This window comes from Lithobates pipiens, unplaced genomic scaffold (assembly GCF_037356315.1).
Source record: "Lithobates pipiens isolate NorthernLeopardFrog02 unplaced genomic scaffold, aLitPip1_a1.2 Scaffold_18, whole genome shotgun sequence".
Lineage (NCBI taxonomy): Eukaryota > Metazoa > Chordata > Amphibia > Anura > Ranidae > Lithobates > Lithobates pipiens.
Window position 1 is genome coordinate 152,035,975 of NW_027507758.1, and position 16,175 is coordinate 152,052,149.

Genomic DNA, 16,175 nt, shown 5'->3' on the forward strand with positions numbered 1-16,175 from the left:
AAATACTATGCTATTCACTATGTCTGGTTAATTTAAAACCTTCATTTTTACGATGAGGTCTTCAAAATACTCTTCTGGCTTTCTTCAGCAGACTGTAAAAAGTGGGTTTTCATCAGCAAAGAAGAAACACTGCAGAGAATCATCATCCCCAGTTCCCTTTAGCTAAGCCCATCCCATGTGACCTTGGCCAGCCAGCTTGGATTAAGCTTTTGGAATCATGCCCATCCAAATGGATGCTGATTTTGACAAAGAGAAAGCTTACCATGCGAGTAGAGAATATCCAAGACATTAATAGGCAAGAGCTATATTAGGGTTAGTATTTTTTTTTCTTTTTTTAATACAGGTTGTCTATCCAACATATTACAATATGAGAATATATTTGTACTAGGCTGCATTTGTACTTGTATCGAGGTAGAGAAAAGTGAAGCATTTATTCCTTTTCTCTCTTCCTACTCTTTCCTCCTACTGCTCCCCCCCCCCCCTTTTTTTATAATTCAAGACCTGCCTTTCAAATTATAGTTCCATTTTGAACACTAGTAAGTAACATCATTTCACCCTATACAAACAGTAAGTGATCCCTGCAGCATATCCATTTCTAGAAGGAAGAATTTATCAGCTATTATATGATGATTCAATGATTACCGCTATGTTGGTTTTTACTTTTTTTACAGGAAAGTGAGGTTAAGATGCTTACCTTTCTACTTCTTGTAAATTCATATAATGTTTTTACTGGTTAGCTTTTTAGAGGTTTCAAACATAGAATTTATGACAAACTTTGTATAATTGCGCTTTCATTTAATACAACATATGTCAAAACCGTTATCATATGTAACGATGCAACCTTATCTTGTTATAGTTTTCCATTCAATAAAATAAGATTAAACTGAAAGGTGAAGCAATACATGCTGAGATATGTAAAATTACACTTCTTATGCCACGTACACACGATCAGACTTTTCGGCGGACCAGAGTCCATCTGACAATTTGATCGTGTGTGGGCTCCAGCGGACTTTTTCTTCCCAAAAGTCCAGCGGACCTAGAAATAAGATTGTCTTCAAATTTGTCTGCCGGACTTGGCTTTTAGTGGACAATCCGTTCGTCTGTGTGCTAGTCCGAAGGACTAAAACCGACGCTAGGACAGCTATTGGCTACTGGCTATGAACTTCCTTATTCTACGTCATCACGTTCAAATCTGGCTTTTGGAGTGATCGTGTGTGGCCAAGTCCGTTCGTTTGAATGTCCGGCGGATCTCAGCTGCAAAGTCCGTCGGATTGTCCGCCGGACCAAGTCAGTCGAAAAGTCCGGTCGTGTGTACGCGGCATTAGAAAATCTTAAAGTTTTTCTTAAAGCTGCCAGAGTACTGCAAGAGACAGTAAATCTATATTTATGGCAATTTCTGCTAGGAACATCTTTGTAACATAGTCTTTCAGCGCTTTGTGGGTAAAAAGAGTATTTGATTTTGTGTAAGCAATTTTTAGAATTTTTAGAATTTTTGAATTATGTGTAACCCTAATGGCAGATTTACTAAAGACAAGGACAATGTTCACTTTGCTTGGGAAATTTTTTTCACAGCTCAATGAATATGGTGAAACTCTGCTGACTTCTATCATGCAATCATGTGCAAGCAAAACATGCTGTTTTTTTTTTCCCTTGCACATGATTGGGTATTCTTTACAATGTAAAGTTTCACCATATTCACTGATCTTCAAGGAAATTTCCCTTGCAAAGTGCAACTTTCACTGTTTCTGTTGCACTATGTCTATTTCTGGCTCTCTTCCACCATCACCACGATTGCCTGTCTTGACTGTAGCCTTATTAAAATACAATTTTGGGAGTCTGAACTTTATGGCCTTATTTAGAAAATAGTTTTCTAGAGGTAATTCATTGTTCATTTTAAAATGTTTCGGAACAGATTGCAGAGAAATAGTGCATGACTTTTTATTTAGTTACTTCACTTGTCTGCAATGCTGCAGACATCGGTTATTTTTGATTGTCCATGAGTTTACCTGTGGCAAAAAATAAATAAATACTGTATACACCAGGTCGAACCCAATTATGCAAACATACACTCGGTCAGAGTTTTTTTTTTTTTTTTTAATTAAAACATCAGTAAACTAGATTTTTGTAGTTTTATTTAATCATCTCACAGATTAGCATTACGATAGACAGAACACAGTTTATCCTAAAAATAAAAGATTGCTTCTGGGCAGGAAAATAATTAAACGTCAGATTATTTTCTGTTGATTTATGTTTAGTAATGAAATGCTAGTATAATCACCCTAGAGAAAGAGAAATAGATTTACTTAGAATAACTGAAAACAACTTAATTTTGAATTGGCAAATGGCAATTAATGCAAGTGTTGTTTTGGCTTAAAGTTCCCCAAAAATACAGATTGCTTTCCGTTGTTTGCAGAGATATAAATAAGAAGAAATACTAATTAGACACATAGAGACTAAAAAAAATATTTTGCTGCTGGAAGCACAAATACACCCATCACTTCACCCCCCCCCCCCCCCCCCGGGAAGGTTTCACCCCCTTCATGATCAGGCCATTTTTTGCAATACGGCACTGTGTTGCTTTAACTGACCAGTGCACATTCATGCAATGCTGTACTCAAAGTTTATGTCCTTTTTTTCCCCACAAATAGAGTTTTCTTTTGATGGTATTCGATCACCTCAGTGGTTTTTATTTTTTGCGCTATTAACAAAAAAAGGAAGACAATTTTGAAAAAAAAAAAACAACAATATTTTTTACTTTCTGCTATAAAACACATCCAATAAAAAAATCAAAAAAATCAAATGTCATTATCATTTTAGGCCAATATGTATTCTTCTACATATTTTGGGTAAAAAAAATCACAATAAGTGTATATTGATTGGTTTGCGCAATCACGTCTACAAACTATGGGATATTTTTATGGCATTTAAAAAAATGTTTTACTAGTTATGACGGCAATCAGTGATTTTTCTGTGACATTGCAGCAGACAAATTGGACACTGATACTTTCTGGGGACCAGTGACACTAATACAGTGCTCAGTGCTAAAAAATGCACTGTCACTATATAAATGACACTGACAGAGAAGGGGTTAACATCAGGGTCGATCAAAGGGTTAAGTGTGCTCCTAGAGAGTGATTTCTAACTGTGTGGGGGATGGTTTAACTGGAGGAAGAGAGAGATCTGTGTTCCCGATTCCTCTCTGACAGAACGGCGGTCTGTCATGTTTACTGCCCCTCCAGCGAACGATCGGCGGGTTCCGTTGGCCATCGCGGCTGCCAGACCCACTGACTGGCTTCCACTGTGTCCAATCACAGTGGAAGCGGGTTGCCGGCGGCACACATGCATGTCCCAGACCCAGAAGAGGAAACAACATACAGGCACGTTGTTTTGTGCAGCCAGGCCGCCCTGTGCACTAATTGTGCAGTGGGCAGTCCAGAAGCAGAGCAAAAAAAAATATAGCATATACAATTGCGATACAAGTCATATTGTAATTTAATGTTATTAAAAATTACCTTTCCTTTTCAATCTGCAGCTCTTTAATTTTCTGTAAAGTGCAATGCAATATGGCTACCTACAAGTGTTCTATACACAGAATGTGTACAGAACGTCCCGCAGAAACATAATTTCCTGCTTGTGTGATTGGGTCACTGATTTTCTCAAAGTCTACACTAATGCCCCATACACACTATCAGATTTTCTGCTGATTTTTCCTTCAGATTTACCAAAACCATATAATATGAGGTCAAACCTTAGGAGTTTCAATTTGTATGCAATCAGGCAGGCCCTTGCACTACATGGTTTTGGTAAATCTGAAGGAAAAAATAAGCAGAAAATCTGATACTGTGTATGGGGCTTAAGATACAAGTCAGATTTTTGGCATCCCCTGCAACAAAAATGTAATTTTTGGTAACATAGTCCCAATAGGAATTAACGAAATAAAGAAATACAGACCCTGCAATTTTAGAGTAGAGTCGTGATTCTACAGCAGCTGGTTGATAATTATGCAACCACTCCCATTAGACTCACTCAACACAGGGGCAGAGAGGAACAAGTAGTAATTTCTTCAGAATAACAAAAGGTAGCAATCTGCAACATTTGTTAAAATCCTTGCAATGTACATAGATCACCCAAAATGGAATGTTTTTTTCTCCATTAAAGTGGCGTTATACTTTGATATATACAGTATATGCACAGTGTTAAACAGATAACTGTTGTATGTCTGCTTGACAAAAGGCAGGTTTTCTTACTTCCCCTGCCTCTGTCAATTAGCTGATTTCACTAAGATGCTTTGGCATTTAGAGCAATATTAAGCCCCAAAACAAAAAGTACTACATTTCAACTTGCCAATTCTTAAATGTGGTGACTGCATTATTTTTTATTTTATTTGGGCTTTTTACTTTATTTTCTACTGATGATCCAGCCAGTAACACACTTTGGGGTGCAGCTGTGCATATTAACTGTAGCGCTACCCCAAAGCAGCCATTGATAGATTTGGGTCCTCTGCTCTTTCCTTGGCCCTAAGTGGAGCCCCACCCCTGCTGACACCACCAGAATACTTTGACAAGGGTCTTCTGAGAGCCACACAAGAGGGATACACACCAGCTTTAATAAAATAAACAGGTTATATTGGTAACAATAGAATGGTAATACAATGCAACGGTTTAGATGTTAGCCATTAAACACAGCGAGTTAACACAGTAACAATTCAGTACAGTCAAATACCCTTTAAAGTGTGGTCACCTATGCCCTGCATGACCAAGACCATAAACAATAGCCCTCTGACTGGAAGATTACTCCTCAAGTGAGACGTATATGAATGCAGCTCTTTAATTTTCTGTAAAGTGCAATGCAATATGGCTACCTACAAGTGTTCTATACACAGGAAACAACTGGTTTGCTCACTTGTAGGCCCTCAGTCAGGAGAGTCCAGGTTTGAGCCTGAAATCTGTTACACCTCCTGCACATCAGTATTGCTGAAACAATATATCCTAGGTGTGAAAACAGTTTAAATATTGAGACTTCTGCCGTCTTAGTTGGGACCCTTGCGTTGGTGCGCAATGTAAGGTGCTGTCTCTTTGAGATGTGGAATACATGGGACAATTATTTTTAAGAGACAAGGTTATCGGCACTGTAAGAGATGAAGTTGTTGGCACAATTCACTTTAGGAGATGAAGTTGAATCTAAGCAGCAGAGAGCACCCTTTTTTAGTGGCCTGGGCCAGAAGAGATGCAGTTAAAGAAAAAGATCTGCCAAGCAGGGAGCAAAGTGTTGGCTTAATTCAGCAACTTGTGGGCAGTGGCCACAATAGCAAAAAAACAGCAGCTTACAGCCATAAAAGGCAATGGAATGTTTATCTCTGATAAGGGTCAATGTTAAAGTGGTCCTAAACTCCCAACATGTTTTACCCTAATGCATTTCTTGCATTAGGGTAAAAAATGTTTAGGCATCGGTTGTGGTTCCCACTGCTGTCAGTCAACCCCAGTGATGAAGGAGCAGGGGGGCAGGGAAGAGTCCTACTTTCTGTGTCAGAAAAGGCTTCCCATGGGGGCACTAAGCAGAGAGGAGGGGCCAGGAGCACCTTCAGGGGACCCAAGAGGAGGAGGTTTTTTCCGACTGACTTTTGGTGGACTTCCGACGGACTTTCCGAACGAACAGACTTGGACACACACAATCGTACCAAAATCCGACGGATTTTAACGTGATGACTTACGACCGGTCTAGAATAAGATAGTTCATAGCCAGTAGCCAATAGCTGCTCTAGCATCGGTTTTCGTCCATCAGACTAGCATACAGACGAACAGATTTTTCGACCACACTCGAGTCCGTCGGAAAGATTTGAAATCTAAAGTCCGTCTGATTTTTCGACAGCAAAGGTCTGATGATGCCCACACATGATCGACAGATTTGTTCTGTAGGACCTTTGCTGTCGAAAAGTCCGCCCGTGTGTACACGGCATTTCTGACACTTTTGCTGGACATCTTGGTCTGTTAAAGGAGGTTAAAAAATAACAGGCTTACTGGCCAAATCACCAGGGGAATCATAAGGGAAAAAGACAAAAAAAAACTGATGCAGCTGCCACATCTAAGAAATGAAATATGGATTTTTGTTGATACACAAGTATAAAATAACTTTTTGAACACGATTACTTCTTTTCTTCTTTTTTCTGACGGACTTTACTGGATTATTTATACATGTGTTTTAACACATTTTTATTTACAGTTTTTGATATATATGAATATTTTACTTAATTGATTAATTGTTATGAATTTATACACTTTAAATTGATAGCACAACATGGTTTTCATTAATATTAACCCCTTCCTGCCCATGCTGTAGCCGAAAGATGGCTACAGTGCAGGCCTAAATTGCCAGGAGGGTGTCCATGTACGTTACCCCGTGCTTGAGCAGCCCGGGCCCTGTGTGGCGCACCTGGCGCACTATGTGATCAGTGAGTCAAGGAGACTCAGCTGATTACAGATCGGAGTAAGGGGCCAGTCCCGACTCCTTACCAAGTGAACAGCTGACAGCTGATTACGTGACGTATTTTTTTCTCCTCGCACTGACAGCGTGAGGAGAAAAAAAGAAACCCGATCACCAGCTACTGTCAGAGGGACATTGGTCCCTCACACAGAGAGCCACCGCTGTTTCATCTGTGCCCACCAGTGCTGCCTATCAATGCCCATCAGTGCCACCTATCAATGCCCACCAGTGCCACTTATCAGTGCTGCCAATCAGTGCCTCATTATCAGTGCTACCTATCAGTGTTACCTACCAGTGCCTATCAGTGCCCATCCCATCGGTGCCCACTAGTGCCCATCAGTGCCACCTATCAGTGCCCATCAAAAAAAAAACACGAATTTGGACTTTGGGGTCAACCAAACCCGGGACTTTTAATGGTGTCACAAATAAAGGTAGATGGTTACAATACAGTATCCATAAAATAATTGGTTTTATTAGAAAAAAACTGAAAAACAAATACAACTATACATTCATGTGACATTAAAAAGCATCAAACATGGAAGATTTCCAAAATAGGCTGGTTTATCTAGAAATTCCATAAATACCACTCAACATGTTTCGCTCATTTGAGCTTCCTCAGGAGTTTGGGTATATGGTTCGATAAACTAGAAATACATAAAAAACATACAATGAGATTTCCAGACACATGCAAACTAAACACACTTTACATAATATGCATACATATGCATAATGTTGACAACATAATCACAAGTTTTCTGGGTTCCCTGGGTGTCTGTACGGATCCCACAATCAGGGTCACAGAGGAAAACAGCTAGAGGAAAAAATACAAAGGCCACGAAAATGACCCATCCAGAAAATACTCATATATATGTAAATGATATATCAAAAAAAATTTTTTAACACCCTGGTAAGCTAATCTGCTTGGATAGAAAGTGCCCATCACTGCCACCTATCAGTGCTGCCTATCACTGCCACTTATTAGTGCCCTTCAGTGCCACCCATCAATGCCCACCAGTGGCACCTCATCAGTGCCCATCAGTGCTGCCTTATCAGTGCAGCCTATCAGTGCCCATCAGTGCAATCTATCATTGCCCATCAGTGCAGCTTCATTAGTGCACATCAATGAATGAGAAAAATTACCTATTTGCAAAATGTTATAACAAACTATGAAAACTGTTTTTGTTATTTTTTTTCTTTAAAATGTTTGGTCTTTTTGTGTTTGTTCAGAAAAATAAAATAAAAACCCCAGTAGTGATTAAATACTACAAAAAGAAAGCTCTATTTGTGTGAAAAAAATGATAAAAATGTAATTTGGGTACAGCGCTGCATGACCGCTCAATTGTCATTCAAAATGCAACAGCGCTGAAAGCTGAAAATTGGCCTGGGCAGGAAGGGAGTTTAACTGCCCAGTAGGCAAGTGGTTAATATGTATAATATTTATGTGGACATTTTGTGAGTGCTTTATTTATTTAAATTTTTTTTACTATTTGGTGACACTTTTTACCCAACTTTTAGTTTTTTTCATATTTTTTCTTCTACAGATTTCAGATGCTTTGATAAAACGAGTACAAGGCTCTCAAGAACAGTGGGTAAAAGGTGCTCTGGAACCCAAGGTCTCTCCTGAATTTGACCTCACATTGGACAGCGAGCCTTTGTTGCAGGCCATTCACCAGCTGGATTTCATTCAGATGAAATGTAAGGGTGAGCTCACAGTTCTTATCCGCTTTGTGTTTGAGTGCTGTCTGTGAAAAAGGGGCAAATGTAAAAAAAAAAACATGGCAAGAGAATGATTGTTATCATTTAATGAACACAGGTGCATAACTGAAGAGATGTTAAGGTGGATAGAAAATATCTAATGACTGACATGTCAAATGCAGACTCAGAACTTTAGTGACATTTTGCTATATATAAATACAGTGTGAACCATTTTCTCTGCTAACTTGCCAACTTCAAATAACAATCTGTCTTTAGAAGCCTGCAAAGAAGAAGTTTTCTTTTTTTCACAAGTAAAATCTTTTCTTTATGCATCTGGAAAGCATAAATGGTTGTGCTCAATTAAAGTTTAGGACTAAAGATTAAAATGTTCTGCCTTTACACGCACATGAACTTTAACCACTTTCAGACCGGACCGTTTTGCTGTCTTAAGACCAGACCACTTTTTGCGATTCGGCACTGCGTCACTTTAACTGACAATTGCGCGGTCGTGCGACGTGGCTTCCAAACAAAATTGACATCCTCTTTTCCTCACAAATAGAGCTTTATTTTGGTGGTATTTGATCACCCCTGTGGTTTTTATTTTTTGCTCTATAAACAAAAATAGAGCGGCAATTTTGAAAAAAGCACATCATTTTTTACTTTTTGTTATAATAAATATCCCACAAAAATATATATAAAAAAACATTTTTTTCCCTCAGTTTAGGCCGATACGTATTCTTCTACATATTTTTGGTAAAAAAAATCGCAATAAGCGATTATTGATTGGTTTGCGCAAAAGTTATAGCGTTTACAAAATAGGGGATAGTTTTATGGCATTTTTATTAATAATTTTTTTTTTTACTAGTAATGGTGGCAATCAGCAATTTTTTATTGTGACTGCGACATTGTGGCGGACACATCGGACATTTGTGACACATTTTTGGGACCATTGTCATTTATACAGCAATCAATGCTATACAAATGCACTGATTCCTGTGTAAATGACACTGGTAGTGAAGGGGTTAACCAGGGGGTGGCAGTGTAGGGGTTAAGTATTCCTAGGGGCGTGTTACTAACTGTGGGGGGCTGGGCTTTGTGTTAGTGAACACTGATCTCTGCTCCAATCACATGAAGCAGAAATCAGCATCACTTTTTGCTAGGCAGAACAGGGAGATACTGTTTACAATGGCATCTCCCTGTTCAGCCGCCCCGTGAGACGATCATGGGTATCCCTGTGGCGATCGAGTCTGCGGGACCCGCGACCAGACTCACGGGGGTCCCGACCGGCACGCGAGCGTGCCGCCGGCAGCGCGCACGCGATGGCAGGGCGGCATTTCAAAATGGACGTACCTGTACGCCAATATGATTGCCCGTGCCATTCTGCCGACGTACATCGGCGTGCACCAGTCGGGAACTGGTTAATAGCATCCCAGTCTTAGTCTGTAGGGTTCAGTATAGAGTTGGCCCACCCTTTGCAGCTATAGCAGCTTCAACTCTTCTGTGAAGGCTGTCCACAAGGTTTAGGAGTGTGTCTAGGGGAATTCCAGAAGGGCATTTGTGAGATCAGGCACTGATGTGGGCGAGAAGGCCTAGCTCGCAGTCTCTGCTCTAATTCACCCCTAAGGTGTTCTATCGGGTTGAGGTCAGGACTCTGTGCAGGCCAGTCAAGTTTCTCCACCTCAAACTCGCTCATCCATGTCTTTATGGACCTTGCTTTTAGCACCGGTGCACAGTCATGTTGGAACAGGAAGGGGCCATCCCTAAACTGTTCCCACAAAGTTGAGAGCATGAAATTATCTTGGTATGCTGACGCCTTAAGAGTTATCTTCACTGGAACTAAGGGCCAAAGCCCAAACCCTAAAGAACAACCCCACACCATAATCCACCCTCCACCAAATCATCTGGACCAGTGCTCAAAGCAAGGTCCATAAAGACATGGATGAGTGAGTTTGAGGTAGAGGAACTTGACTGGCCTGCACAGAGTTCAAACCTCAGCCCAATAGAACACCTTTAGAATGAATTAGAGTGGAGACTGCGAGTCAGGTTCTCTCGTCCACATCAGTGCCTGACCTCATAAATGCGCTTCTGGATATCCCATAGACAAACTCCTGAACCTTTTGTCCAGCCTTCCCAGAAGAGTTGAAGCTGTTATAGCTGCAAAGGGTGGGTCAACTCAATATTGAACCCTACGGACTAAGACTGGGATGGCATTAAAGTTTATGTGCGTGTAAAGGCAGGCGTCGTTTTGGTAATGTAGTGTATATATCAGCCATGCATAGCCTGTCAAGGCATTGATCTCTATACTCCATTAGACCTCTGAAGGTATGCTGTGGTAACTATCTGCCACCAAGCCTTTAGTAGCAGATTTTAAGCCCTGTAAGTTGCTGTGTGGGGACTTATTTTTCCAGCACATCCCACAGATGCTCGATTGGATTGAGAGCTGAAAAATTTGGAGGCAAAGTCAAAACCTCAAACTTGTTGTGTTCCTCAAATTATTTTTTGAATTCTTCAGACCAGGTCACCTTCTTCCATTGCTCCATGATTCAGTTCTGATGCTTACATACCCATTTTAGGCGATTTTGGCTATGGACACTGGTCAGAATAGGCACCCTTACCTGTCTGCAGCTACGCAGCCCCATACACAACGAATTGCAATGTTCTGTGTAATCTTACACCTTTCTGTTAGAACTAACATTAACTTTTTCAGCAATTTAATTGTTTCGATTAGCTTGAATGCAACCCGTAATTATTTTCCATAAGTGGAATCTCATTATTTACTCCTATATTTGTGGTACATCTAATGCCGCGTACACACGGGCGGACTGTATGGCGTACTTAGTCCGTCGAAACACATTTCAGCGGACAGTCTGCTCGTGTGTGGGCTTCAGCGGACTTTTTCAGCGTGCAGTCTGGCGTACTAAGTATTTCGGATTTTCCGTAATTCTGTCCGTCATACTTTGGTTTCAGCGGACAATACGGTCGTCAGTGTGCTAGTTGGACGGACTAAGAATGGCGCATGCCCAGAAAGGATTTACACGGCGGAAGGGTGCTTTGCTGTGTATTGGACTTCCTATTTCTAGTCCCGTCGTACGTGCTGTACACGTCATCGCGCAAGCTTTCGAGGGACTGTTTGTGTATCCGTGTGTGGTCAAGTCCGTTCAGTGGAAAGTATGACGGACTGTCCGTCGGATTGTATGACGGACTAAGTACGCCATACAATCCGCTCGTGTGTACGCGGCATTAGATAAATTTACTTAGTGTTCTAGATATATAGCCGAACTACTTTTCTTTGTCTTTACCAAAATTGTCATATACAAAACTACCTTGTTATCTTCTGAAAACAACATTTCTAAATGTCACTATTTTAGCCAGGATTCAGATCCATCTACACCAATGAGGTGGATTAAGAAATGGAAGACTTCTTCAAAAGCCCCCCCTCCTCCCACTGCTGTCAGAATACACTAGTCAGTTGCTGCAGCCGTTGATTGAGAAAGGATTTTCAACATATTCCTTTAACGGCAGTTGATCAGTCATTTGAGCAGGGACTACCACACTTTGATTAAAATTCAGCCAATTGGTCCCTGCTGAACCTAGGGAATTTTGCTCAATGTGTAGCTCTACCCCCGAAGGAGTTCAATATGTCAGGGTCCCCCACTGCTGCACATCCAGTCACACAGCATTTCCTTCTTGCATCCAGACACAGAAATCAGTCCTTTGGCTTGTTTTTTTGTTTTATTAGGGGATGATAACTTGGATGGGTTAAGGGATCATGGGATGCCCAACTTGAAAATGTCCAACATACAAAACCAGTGACAACTTCCTCTCTATAGATTCCTCTTCCTCCTTCCTCCTGCATAAATTTGGTTCCTTTTTGTACAGTATCTGCTGAATAACTCCTGGAGGAATTAACAGTCTCTCATTGGCTCAGCAACAGCCCATCACATGCTAGGATCTCTCAGTCCCTTGGTATAGTAGCACATGTGGAGTGAACAGCATCTCACAACACCTTCTACTTCCCTGTAGAAACTGATCCCAGCTCTGGCTGCTACAGCTTGCAGTCTCTCCCCTTCTCTGTCCCTGCACCATGCTGATCTACTCACTGTCTCTCCTTGCTCCTTCTGCCTCTCCGGTTCGGGTCCCTTCAACTTTCTTCCTGCGGTGGGATCCTTCCAGGCCAGCCTACCGAGCTCCAGTCAGAAGTAAAACCCCTCCCGGCAGTGGTCCCTCAAGGGCTCCCAGACTCCCCTCAGCACTGTTTCTCCATCTTCCTTGACTCTCTGACTGGCATAGCTCATTCCTATTTAAGGGCTCCTTAGTCCCCTGCCAGGACTACTTCCTGGGGACTGGCTAAGGGCCCCTAAATATTCAAGGCAAGCCCTCCTAGCTTGTGCCCACTATCTTCTAGAACATTCTCCAACACTGTAGAAACAGGGAGAGACACTAAAGAGCTGCCAGGATGAGTCATTCAGTCCTGACCTCTAATAACCCTGACCCAGATTCCATGCCTCAGATTTATCCCTGGGCCAGATACATTTTCATGTACTACCGCTAGTAGTACAGTTATGGCCAGTTGTAGAAAGAATAAATGATGTCTTAAACCCCATTGAGTTTTCAGTTTAAGTTAGTTTAACACAGACCAGGTGTATCAAAAAATAAGGTGTGGAAAGTCTTGCAGTGTTTTTTTTTTATTTTTTTGAATATGCAGCCACAGCCTGGGTAGAAAAACGTGTGTCCTGCCAGCATATTGCAACGTGGGGAGCCTAGTTCTCTTTGTGATAACAACAATCTCTTTAATGCCTCTTGATGAGCCAGATCCCAAGCTTTCTGCTTAGCAAGAACATGAGCTTTGCTAATTACAGAGCTTTAGGTCTGACTCAGTGTGGGGAAGGAGGGTGTCAGACTTGCAATGCTTACCCACAGACAAGTATCTCACTCTGCAGCTGCTAGCATTGCACAGTTTTTTTAATAAATAGGCCGTAGCAGCTTCAAAATTAAAACAACTAAGAGAAGAGAGAAAAGAGATGCATCCCTGCACAGTGCTAGATCGATTGAGGAACAGATATTTATTTAGGGAGGTGGGGGAATGCATTAAAGTAAAAGAAGGTTTTGCTTTAGAACTGCTTGAAGTAGAAAACTCAAAATGTTTTGCTAAAATTCGATTAGAACTATTTTTAAGGCAAGCTGTATTGGCTAGGAGCCTGCTGGCTATAGATGGATTGAAATTCAGCCGCTTTAGCAGAAACAGGCTGAATTTCGATCCATTTATTTATTCAATAGACACAGACAGGGTGGCTGGGGAACAAGCCCGCATGAGTGCCCCCATAGGAAGCAGCTTTCTATGGGGGCACTCATCATAGAGGAGGAGCCAGGAGCACTGGCGGGGGACCCCAGAAGAAGAGGATAGGGGCTCCGGGGGGGTAAGTAAAACATGTTTGTTATTTTTAAGGGGAAAAAAGCAAAGCTTTAATGTTACTTTAAGGCTGTTTATGTCATATTTAATATGGTTGCGAAAGCCCTATGTACACTAGCATCTAAAAGTATGGAATCACTAAGAAATGACTTTCTTTTAAAACAGGCATTAAAACAGCTACGGCCCTCCAGCTGTTGCGGAGCTACACATCCCATGTAAAACTCTGACATTCACAGACATGATTAAGCATGATGGGATTTGTAGTTCCTGAACAACTGGAGGGCCGCAGTTTGGAGACCCTTGTTTTAAATCATTGATTTTTTTTACGATAGCACCATTAATTTATTTTAAAAATGTACACAAGCCATAACCAATACAAATGGCTATTACTGTTTGAAATTAAAAATAAAATTGCCTTTCCTACTGGTCTTTTAAAAGTTATTTTTTTAGGCCAAAATGGCCAAAACAAAATAATGCTAAGAGCTTTTTTGGCCTTGAATGCAGCAGTTTGCTGAATGTTCGATATATAAATGGCTGCCGGTGGTGTCACTTGTTGCTTTGTATATGGCTGTTTGCAGCATCTTTTGAAGGATTCCATGGTCTTCTAATAGTCACAATTGCGAATGGGACCTGATGTTACAATTTAAGTTTCATTCATTTTAGTTTAACTGCATGGTATAACAAATATATTTTATTTAAGCATAGTTCATATTGTCCCTGCATCTCCATATTGTGTGTTATTAAGTAATATGAAAATATTTGTATATAGTATATAGAGAAAATAAAGTAATCAGAGGCTGGATAGCTTTCTCCAAAACTTAAATATATTCACTTGGTTTATAATTTGTTCTCACTGTCTAAGCATAATTAAAATCACTGTAATTACTTTACATCTGGACTAACTGTACCTTTGATGTCCTAAAGTAAAATGGTGCATAGTGTCAGCCATCTCAGTCTCGAGACTTCATGATCGTTTTTTTGGTAGCGTGTTTCTATATTTTAGCACAAGAATTCACCTGTATAAAACAGCTGGGGACGCAAGGGCAGAGTTACACTAATCTGTACTCAGTTCCCGTTACAGTGCCCCCAGTACCATTACTGCAACTGGAGAAATGCTGCACTAGAAATAACAGTGTCACTCTAGCATGGAGAATGCCACCCTTTGCCCACAACCCTGTAGATGGATATATTCTCGAACTGGATGATGGAGATGGAGGCCTATTTAGGGTAAGCAAGGACATATTTTTTCAGTCATTTGATATGCAGAATGTTATAGTAAAAACTGTTAAGTTATATAATGTCAACTGCCAAACTGTAAAAATGTTTCTTCTTCTGGCTAAGCTAAGTGATGATAACAGACATACAGTATAACATGGTGTTGTGGTTTAACATGTGTTTATGGGCTTTTTTCTTCTGTTGATGGCATCAAGTGGCTGGCTGCTGCAAGTAGGTTTTTTCTTCCCATAGACTTGTATAGGAAGTGAACAAAAGTCCCTTGACACAGGCCTTTACTCTCCTCCAGCAGAGCAGCCTGTTAATTATCAGCCCTGAGTCATATACAGCAGACTGGTAATCTTATGGGGCATTACAGCTGGTCACTGGGATAACAGTATTGCCCTGCTACAGTAAAAAATAATAAATAATGACAAAGGAAAAGATCTATAAGCCTCACATCATGAAAGAGATCGATGTGCATGAAGTGAGATGAATAGCAGCCTCAGCCTGGCTCTTCCCCATGATTAAGCTCCAAGGGGCAGAGCGAAACACGTTGGAGATACGGTCTGGCTGGAATATGGGTTGAGGCTGCCATTCATCTCACTTTATGCACATGGGTCTGCTTCAAAATGTGCGGCTTATGGATCTTTTCCTTTGACATTGCTGCAGCTTGTCCCTGCCTGCACTCACAATGGTCTAGTTGGTCTTCACCTCTCTACCTGAGCGACACCTAAATTTTGTCCTTTTGAGTCACAAATAATGACACACTTACCTGCTGGAGAGTAGAGATTCAGAATTTTACAAATGCCCCTTTATGACTGGTTCTATCTAAAACTAGATATAAAATTAATCTTTTGCTAAATAAAACTGTCTAACAAAGACCATTACATACTGTAGTTGGCCCCTTCAGGTACCTGCATTCCCTTTCTAATATTCATAAAAAATTGCAGGTCTCCGATGAGGAAACAATGTTTAGCTTTCATCTACCCTGATTTGCCTCTTTTTATTGTAGGTTGGTGGTGGGGCATGTAAGGGCCAGGGACAATCAGGGGAATTTAGTAAAGGCTTATAAACAGTTTTCTGGTCGTAACTTCCCCTACAACTACCTGGGCCTAATTCATCAAGCATTTGCGCCAATGTCTGTATTATTACTGACAAGCATACTAATGTTATGCCAGGGACAGATTCTTTAAGAAATATTGTCAGTTCTTAGATTAAGAAGATGGCAGTAATTAAGACCAACTCTGAGCTTATGTACAATGTTTCATCTGTACTCAGGGTGGGGCATGTCATGTATGTGACTGCTTCCCACACAGTGCTCAATCCCTGGTCCTATTCAGCTTTCAGCTGGGAGATTCCCTGGTCGAAAGCTAAA

General features: G+C 40.8%; 1 protein-coding gene across 2 annotated transcripts in view; it reads left to right on the top strand.

The window, feature by feature from the left end:
- The window catches only part of TRIM67 (tripartite motif containing 67), a 109,320-nt gene that overhangs the window by 61,659 nt on the left and 31,486 nt on the right, over positions 1 to 16,175 (top strand). Inside the window, exons 5-6 of one of the 2 annotated variants that reach the window (XM_077486277.1) lie at positions 8,022 to 8,175; positions 14,655 to 14,812. In XM_077486277.1, the coding sequence (XP_077342403.1) occupies positions 8,022 to 8,175; positions 14,655 to 14,812 (312 nt within the window). The remainder of the gene's footprint in view (positions 1 to 8,021; positions 8,176 to 14,654; positions 14,813 to 16,175) is intronic. The other variant, XM_077486278.1, reaches the window with a different exon arrangement.